This window comes from Phaseolus vulgaris, chromosome 5 (genome assembly GCF_051622355.1).
Source record: "Phaseolus vulgaris cultivar YP4 chromosome 5, ASM5162235v1, whole genome shotgun sequence".
Classification (NCBI taxonomy): Eukaryota; Viridiplantae; Streptophyta; class Magnoliopsida; order Fabales; family Fabaceae; genus Phaseolus; species Phaseolus vulgaris.
Window position 1 is genome coordinate 3,590,874 of NC_143502.1, and position 9,659 is coordinate 3,600,532.

At 35.8% G+C, this 9,659-nt stretch overlaps 1 protein-coding gene across 1 annotated transcript; it reads right to left on the reverse strand.

Annotated features, from left to right (window-relative positions):
- Nucleotides 1-7,859: 7,859 nt before the first annotated feature.
- On the reverse strand, nucleotides 7,860-9,080 carry LOC137836139 (uncharacterized). The gene has a single exon (XM_068644996.2). The coding sequence runs from the start codon at nucleotides 9,078-9,080 to the stop codon at nucleotides 7,860-7,862; it is 1,221 nt and encodes a 406-aa protein (XP_068501097.2).
- Between the last annotated feature and the right edge of the window lie 579 nt (nucleotides 9,081-9,659).

Below are 9,659 nucleotides of genomic sequence, written 5' to 3' on the forward strand. Positions count from 1 at the left end.
AGATATTTTAAGAATATGTTATGTCAATTTATGGAAAATATAACCTAGTCATTTTTATGAGTTATATTTGATGAGAAACCAATCAAGTAAGAGCAAGTACATAGGGGATTATAACTTTGTATAAAGACTAGTATGCTTCTTAAATGATTTTTGCATTATAAAATTATATTTTACTTAATTTAAAAAGTTATAAATTAAAAGTAAACTCTATTATAGAAAATTAACTTAAAAGGTATTTAGTTTCTACTGAAATATACATCAATTTTATCGTTAATAAAATTCCAAAATTACTAGGGTAGATATAGTATAATTAGACTTTAATACAAATATATGGTGATTATCAAACTCAATAAAAATTGTATACGCTACAATAGAAAATATCATGTTACCAATTTAGTCCAAATCTATAGAATGATATTTCATAAATAAAAAATACTAAAATATCTAAAAATAAATTGCATGTATTTTTCATACTTCATACAATGAAAATTTAGTAAAAAAGATTTAAACAGAAAAAAAAAACTGTCATTTTAAGATGTGTACAAGAAAGATAAAATGAGAGTGAAAATTATATAAAAAAAAAAAGTATGAGAAAATAATTGTATATGTAGGCTATGTCTATATTTGAGTATCATGGGAAGGTGTTGAAGTTTGCAATGGAAATATAAGTGTTAGTTGCTAAATTAAACAAGGTATAAATATATGAGAGTTGTTTGAGAGAAAAAAAAATCGTAATCAAGGATTTTAATGATGTTTGTTGTCTGGATGGAAAAATTCTTATTTATCATTGTTGTTGTGTCAAAGTTACTTGAACAATGTAAAATTGATACTTAAGGAAAGTATAAGGAATACCAACCACATAAATAATGTTATTCTTAACCAGATGAAGTTTGATAAATTGGAGATTAATGATACATTAATAAAGATAAATCTCATTAAGTTGAAGCTCAAATGGAAACTAACATCATTTAGTAGGTTCTATAGTGGATAAGTGAACACCAATGGAGATCAATGGTACATTAATGAAGATGAACCTTATGAGAAGCACAAAATGAAGTTAAAGCTCAAAGGGAGACTAACATTGTTTAGTAAGTTCCATAGTGGATAAGTGAACACCATTATCGTCTTTTGAGTAAATTATGATTAACATAATTGATGAGTTTGTTAAGTAATATCTTAGCTCTAAAAAGGGAGGATTTGAATAAAGTTAATGAAAACACTTTTGGAAGATGCCTATCAGACGTAATAAGGGATCATCTGATGGTTTTTTAAATATTTTTCACAATCATTTGACAAAGGGGATAGCCAACCAATAATGCACTTGTAAGGAGCACTTACTAATAATAGAAAATTTATACTAGTCCACCATAAACTAGGCAATGTCCAATTCTTCAATGCTAACATTAATTGGTTATACTATTCAAATAAATTACATGTATTATCAATGTCCATTTTGACTTACAATGACTACATAAAGTTATTCATGTTATTCAAGTACATAACGTCTCTTTAACCTAAATTAACAAAGTCTCTCCAAACTACGCACTTAAACTCTCCCTAAGTTTAAGCACATGTACAATTAAGATCTCTCTATTATCTATTTTGTGTTGTCTAGAAAATAAACTATTATTTTAACACTTGAGCACTATTGTAGATTATGTCTTGGAACCTTAGTACTTCTTCCATGGATTTTCTCCCTTATATAGGTGTCTGAAAAGGACCATTGAAGATTTTATATTTCATACCATCTTAAGTTAGAGCTTTAACATAGGTTTATGATTAACTTCTAAGATCGTCTCATTTGTGGTATGATAAAGTTATTGAATCACACTATTATTTTTATGATGTCTTTGTGTCACTAACAATGCCAAAAAGGGATTTCGTACTTGATGGTTGATACTTTTGTCAACATCTTCATAGAGAGTTATTCTTAGTCAACTATAGATATTAGATGATGTGACATCTTGAGGATATGTCTATTGCAAGGCACTTTTCAAACTATTATACTTGACTTGTATAAGAGTTATCTTTTATTAACTACTTCATTAGACACTTTCGCTCCCAGATCTCTTAAAAGAGTCATATGCTTTTGTTCTTAGCGTTTAACATTACATACTTTTATTCAGGTTCGGAGCATCTTATCTTTGTTTTTGTCTTGCATCTTCGTCTTTTTCTCCTAACTCTTACTGATAGAAGATTGTTTCACCAAAAGTTTAGCAACTTCTATTCTTATCTTATAAAACTTATATCTCATGTCATAAGGGTAGACTTATAAGATTATGAGTGATATGGTTATTTGTTAATGAGATGCCAGTACACCATTTTTGGTTATAGGCAATGCTGACATGTCAACGATTCAAAAATTGTTGCTTAAAATGGGAATAAGCAATGCTTTTAAGTTGTTGGATTATATATAAAAAAAGGTTTTCTATTCATTCTAAGCAACAAGTTATAAAACATGGATAATTATAGGCGACACTTATTAAAAGGTTTGTATTTTATGGTTTTTAAATTGTTACTACCTTAAACCACATTTTTTTTTGTATTTGATATATCATGAAACCCACACACAACTAATAATACACTCCAATGTAACTCTAATTCCAAAACATAAAAGATCGCACACTTTTCTACCTCACTCTCCACTGATTCCAAAACTGAGAACCCTGATTCCAAAAAAGAGAAATCCAAGAATGACTTCTTTTACCTCAGTCTCCATTATTCCTTCACACTCCACCCACCTTGCCCACACTCCATCGTGCCCAAATCTTCAATTGGAAGCACCTTCGTCCAACACTCCATTCATCATCATATGATCATGTCATTGTAAAAATCAAAATGTCGTGAAGAAACATGGTTTAGGTTACCTTCCTTCATTCAGTTTTCTCATGGGTTAGAGTTTTCAGTATGAAAAAATGGGATTTGAATCCATTTTAGGGTTTAGGGGGATTACCTTCCTTAAATTTCGTTTTTTATTTTTATTTTTGGATTTGATTTTGAAATGTTTGGGTTGGTTCATGTGATGACTAAGAATTCATTAAGTAACATTCTGAGGACGGTCGAAAAGATCGTTGATTCTGGCTAGTTTGGAAACTATTATAACTTTCCTCAACAATCCTATAATCAGTGAGTCATTAGTATTTATTTTTCAATTGATGAGAGAAAATTAACTATAATCAGTGAGTCATTAGTCTTTATTTTTCAATGGTTGATGAGAGAAAATATTAATGAGAGAAAATGTTAAAGGTAGCATCATTCATTTTTTTTTAAATTTTACTTATTTGTGTTGATAATTGATGTTGATTTCATGGTTTTGTTTTCAATTGTGATGGACAACTCTAACTTGATAAGTAAAGTATCCACTTTTTTCCTTTCAAATTTCTAATATAGACAAGTGATACAATTTCTTAGTTTTTAATTGGGTCCATCAATGGTAAGAGGTATTGATTAAATTGATTCTAGGATATTACTCCTTGATTTTTAATTGGTTGGCTCTATTTGTTTATGCATAATGCTGTATCAAAGTATGCATGTTGGTTATGCATAAGAGGAATATATAGATTTTGAAATAATGAGTAAGTAGGAATGTATAGGATGCAACAATTTCTAGTTGAGTAAATAAGAGACAATAGGGAAGATTAGGCAAATATGTGTTTTTACACTAGAAATTCAAAAGATAATCATGCTCAAAATGAGAGGACATTAGTGGTTAGAAAAATAGAACATGGACATATGAGAATTAATGGAATGAAACTTAGGTAACAGAAATGTGAGATTAATGGTTGGTTGTAATAATGTGAGGTGTATCATGTATATATATATATATATGTATATATGTATATATATATATACATATATATATATATATACATATATATATATACATATATATACTAGAAGGAATAAGCAATGGTAATTGTTTACATATTATGATAGTGAAAGGATCAAAATTAGTTGAAGTTGATGTGGCACATGTGGAGATATATATTATGCGAGAATTTAAATATACAATAAAATTGGGATATAAATTTGATAAGATATCTCTATTATATGGGTTCTCGTAATTTATTTTTTGTAAATTTCACTGTGTTATGTCATTTTTAAGTTTTAGAATACTGTTATTTTTCACTCATGTATATCATAATAAAAACATAAAACAACAACACTCCAATCCAATTGAAAATAATGGAAAGCAAAACTAAAATAGCAAATGAGAACTAAAAACTAATATCAAAACTAATAGCATCTTAGAATAAGAAACTAAAAAAACAAAACTAATATATATATATATATATATATGTATACAAACTAATTTTATTGATTAAGTTTATAGTATTTTGGTTAGAATTCTTGTTTAATATATTAGTAATATATTTTTCTTGTTGAACATTAGGGGAAAAAATGGAAAATTAGATCCCTATGAGCACCTATGGTCATCATACTGAGTAAGTTTGTTTCTCATCTTTTAAAAACAATTTCTTAATAAAATAAGCAGATTTTAGCCTTTTATATGTTTATCTAATTTTTTTTCACATATAAGTAATCTTTTATTCTTTTAATAAGAAAATCTTTTTTTTTAAGAAGTGGTTATTTTAAAAATACCAAACTCATGGACTTGGTAAGCACAGGGATCATGATTGACACATAAGAAACTAGGCTAATTTTTTCTTCTTCTTTTTATCAGCAAAGAATTAATTTAAATTAAGGGGATACAAGAGGGGTATCCCAACCCTTTACAAAACCCAAACCCTATTTTCTACTCACGCTCAGAGATCACCACTACATTTCTAAGACGACAATGATGCACAACTTCGGCGATCCCCGACTACACACGCACGGATACCGCCTATTCACCGACCGGCGATCATGTTGGTCACGGTGATGATGCATACCTTCGGCGGCCACCGACTACGCAATGCTTTATCGACTGGCGATCATATTGGCCTTCCACGTGTCCTCATCCACATCGCCCCTTACTTCCAATGACCTTCTGTTCTTCAAGGACGGCGATGATTCACAACTTCGGCGATCACCGACTACGTATGAACGGAGATCGCCGCTTCATCGTTCGGCGACAACCGACTACATACACACGAAGATCGTCGCTTTATCGACTGGCGATTATATTGGCCTTCCGCTTGTCCTCATCCACATCGCCCCTCACTTCCAATGACCTTCTGTTCTTCAAGGATGGCGATGATGCACAACTTTGGCGACCACCGACTACGTACGAACAGAGATCGCCGCTTCATTCGGCGACAACCGACTACATACACACGGAGATCGCCGCTTTATCGACTGGCGATCATATTGGCCTTCCGCGTGTCCTCATCCACATCGCCCCTCAGTTCCAATGACCTTCTGTTCATCAAGGATGGCGATGGTGCACAACTTTGGCGACCACCGACTACGTACGCACAACTTCAGCATTTTATGTAAAACGATTCTTAGGTGATTGGCACGTGGAGTGGTACATTGTCTCTCTCACTCCTACTTCTTTCTTAGGTGGCTTTGAAGAAGTAAATCATCTCCAGCTTATCAAAATACCCACAGATCCTTCCTCGTAGCCTGCACAAGTAAACGCTCTGTAGCTTATCATTAGTTTTTCAGACAGAGACCAGGATTGAGGATCCAATCCGTGAAAGAGTAGCTAAAAGCACAAGGTCCGTGCTTCAGACATAACCACGCATACATTTGGGTTGAATGCAATATTTCTTCAGCATCAACCACCCCTTGGTTAAACACAATCAAATTTCTCTGATCCCAAATACTCCGGATGATTGCAGTCCATATTCCCTTCCAGACCAGATTCTGTTTGTTGGAGAAATGGGCTAGATGAAAACTTTCAAAGTGTTTTGTAATTTCCTTGTGCTGAACAAACAGAATACCTATCCACCTTAGACAAAGTGACCAAACTCGTTGCGCAATGATACACGACAGAAAAAGGTGTTGGGGTGACTCATCCGCTGCTTTACAAAGTACACACAACGAAGAATTAACAACTAAACCTCTCCGGCTGAGGTTATCAAAAGTAGGGAGCCTCCCAAGTAATACCCTCCAAGCAGTGAACACAACTTTAGGTAATGCTTTGGCTTTCCATAACAGAGAGAACACATCTTGCGTTACTCTATCAGCAGAATTACTCAGTGTCATGTATGCTGTTTTCACAGAAAAAATACCGTTTGGATCCCCACTCCATACGATATCATCCCCAGATTCCTTGCTCAACCTCTTCCCTGTAATAAGGTTCATCAATTCTGCCTCCATATAGCTTTCCCACTCGAATCTAAGCCTTCTCCACCATAACCTCCATGACCACTCTGTAGCTTCCAGAACCCTACCTCTCCCACCTTCTTTCCTTGGTCCATAGAAATCATATATAACCTAGGGAACAAATATTTAAGTTTGTTATTGTCCACCCAAGCATCGTCCCAAAAACTTATTTTCTCCCCGGATCCTACTTTCCATGTAACTGAATTTTGGAACCAGCCCTCGCCTTCTCCCTCTTCGCATACCTTATTGAGGTCGCTCCACCACCAAGAGTGACGATTACCATAAATCTGATTTCTATCAGCATCTTTGTGATATTTAGAGATCAAGATCTCTTTCCATTTCCCCTTTTCCTCACTCATTATTCTCCACTTCCACTTTGCTAGCAAAGCACTATTAAACAGTCTAATATCCTTGACCCCTAAACCCCCTTCCTCCTTTGTCTTGCATACATTGTCCCACCGGACCCAAGAGATATGTTTGTGATCTTTGCCCCAAGCCCAAAGGAAACTCCTCTGCATGCTAGAGATTTTATTACAAACTGCTTTCGGAGCTTTATAGAAGGAGAGATAAAACAAAGGTATAGAAGTTAAAACCGACTTTATCAAGCAGAATCTACCTGCAAACGACAGACACTTCCCCTTCCAAGCACTGAGTCTAGCTTTAACTTTTTCAACGACTGGTTCCCAGAAATTAACCCTCTTTGGATTACCATTAATTTGTAACCCCAGATAAGTGAATGGAATTTGCATGACGCCACAATTAAGTGTTCTCGCATATAGCTCAATAGAGCTCCTGTCAACCTTTAAACCTGCCATCTTAGATTTATAAAAATTAACTTTGAGCCCGGATGCTAATTCAAAGACCCTGAGAATTGCCTTAATTGTGAATATGTTGGAGTACGAGTCTTCACACATGATCAAGGTATCATCTGCAAATTGTAATAGGCAACATTCTAACTCATTTATTCCTACCTTGATACCTCTTAGCAAGTTCTCCATTAACGCTTTGCGTACTAGCCCAGCTAGACCTTCTGCTACAACAAGGAAGAGGAACGGGGCCATAGGATCACCTTGCCTCAATCCCCTTGTAGGTACAAACTCCTCCGTCGGACTTCCATTAACCAACACAGACACCATTGCCGTCTCCAAACAACCTTTCACCCACTTTACCCATTTGCTATGAAAACCCATCATCTGTAACATATCCAACAAGAAGCTCCACCTAACTGAGTCATACGCCTTTTCAAAGTCTACCTTTAGACATACTCCACCCCTCCGACTCCTCCGTATCTCATCAATCACCTCATTGGCCATCATGACACTTTCTAACATGCCCCTGTCTTTCAAAAATGCTGATTGGACATCATCTATAACCAAAGGCATAACTTCCTTCATACGACACGACAACGCCTTAGTTATGATTTTATATAGAGCTCCCACTAGAGATATAGGCCTGAATTGATCAATCATAACAGGGTCTTTCACCTTAGGAACAAGGGCAATGAAGGACGCATTGCACCCTTTTGGGAAGCTCCCCACTTCTTGAAAGACATACACAACTTCCATTATGTCCTTCCTTAAGATCTCTCAATTGCTCTTGATGAAGTTAAAATTAAATCTGTCTGGACCCGGACTCTTCGATCCTTCACACATCCACACTGCCGCCTTTACTTCTTCCTCTGAAAACCCATCTATCATTCTCAGACTAACCGCCTCTGGAAGTGACCTGAATTCCACAGAATCAAGCTTAACGTCAAGGTCATCGGTGGCCATGAACCTTTGTTCAAACACACATTTTGCCTCCCTTCGAACGGTTTCCGGTTCTTCGCACCACTGATTATCTATTTCAACACCTTTTACTTCATTCATAAGTCTTCTCCACCTAATAAGAGAATGATAAAATTTTGAGTTAGACTCCCCATATTTAAACCAGGTAGACCTAGCTTTCTGCCGGTTTAGAGATTCCAGCTTTTTCTCTACAAGCTTCTGTTTACTGAGCAACTCCAATCTTCTAAGATTTTCCCCCTCCAAGAGATCGTTGTTAGCATCCTTAGTATCTAACATCTCAATCTCCCTCGTGATCATTCGCTTATTCTCCTCAAGGTTTCCAAAAACATTCCTATTCCACTCTTTAAGATCCCCCTTCAACATCTTCAGTTTATCTTTGAATTTGGAAATACCATTTCCCTGCACTTCATAAGAATTCCATTTACCTTTCACCAACTCCTTGAAACCAGGTTCCATAAGCCAAGCATCTATTGTTCTAAACGGCTTGGGGCCCCAATCTTTAACCCATGACTTGGCCACTAAAGCACAATGATCTGATACCTCCCTTGATTGTACATATTGCTTACTCATAGGCCACACCTGAAGCCATTCCTCAGAAACTAAAATTCTATCTATTCTACTTTTCGCAGACCCATCTGATTTGTACCACGTGAACTTTTTACCAACAATAGGTAGATCAACCATTAAATTCTTATCAATGAATTCATTAAAATCTCTAATCTCTTTCTTCTGACTAGAGTGACCTCTCACGCCTTTCCTTTCCTCTATACTCCTAACAGCGTTAAAATCACCACAACAACACCACACCTTGTTTTGGTGAGAACTTCTGATCTCAGACAAAGCCTCCCACATAGCAACCTTATCACTTAGCGAGCAGGCAGCATACACATTAGCAACAACGCATAAACAATTGGATTTTGAATGATGACCAACCACAACTATGAATCCTCTTCCTGAAACGTGAGAACTATAATTGAATGCTTCTTTGTCCCACATAGATAAGGTACTCCCTGCCCCCATTCACACCTTCATTGTGTACCCAACCAACTTTATTGTCCCCCCATAAGTCAAAACAGCGGCTATCAGAAAACTCTGTAGCTTTGGTTTCTTGTATACACACAAACTCCGCACCCTCCTTAGCTATAAGATGCCTTAGGTATTTTGCTTTTATACCTCCCCCTAACCCTCTTATGTTTAGATTGACAATAATCATAGATAATCACCCTTAGCTCCCTTCTTCAACTTACTCAACACTTGTCTGTCCCTGTCCTCCAAATTATCCATTTCTTGGATCAGAATGCCTTCGTCCCTTGAACTTATCGCTCCCAACCTCTTGCCTAGACCCCAAATCCTGTTTGATTCAGATTCCACACGCTCTTTCCTAAGGCGATTATTGCACTCAACAATTTCAGAGTCTGACAAAGCATAAGAGTTAGATCTTGACCTGGTCAAATATTTACTCCCGTAATGTGGCGAGCCCAAGCCCCCCTTAGATCTCCATTTCCTCTGAACCGTTCGGGCCCCCTGCTCCCATAGAGTGCGCAGATGACGAACTCTTTCTGGCGTTTGATGGACGTTCACTGGTAACGAGACCTCCTC

Bases quoted from the DNA above. Each gene is read 5' to 3' on its own strand.
- LOC137836139 (XM_068644996.2), bottom strand. From the start codon at position 9,080: ATGGGGGCAGGGAGTACCTTATCTATGTGGGACAAAGAAGCATTCAAT.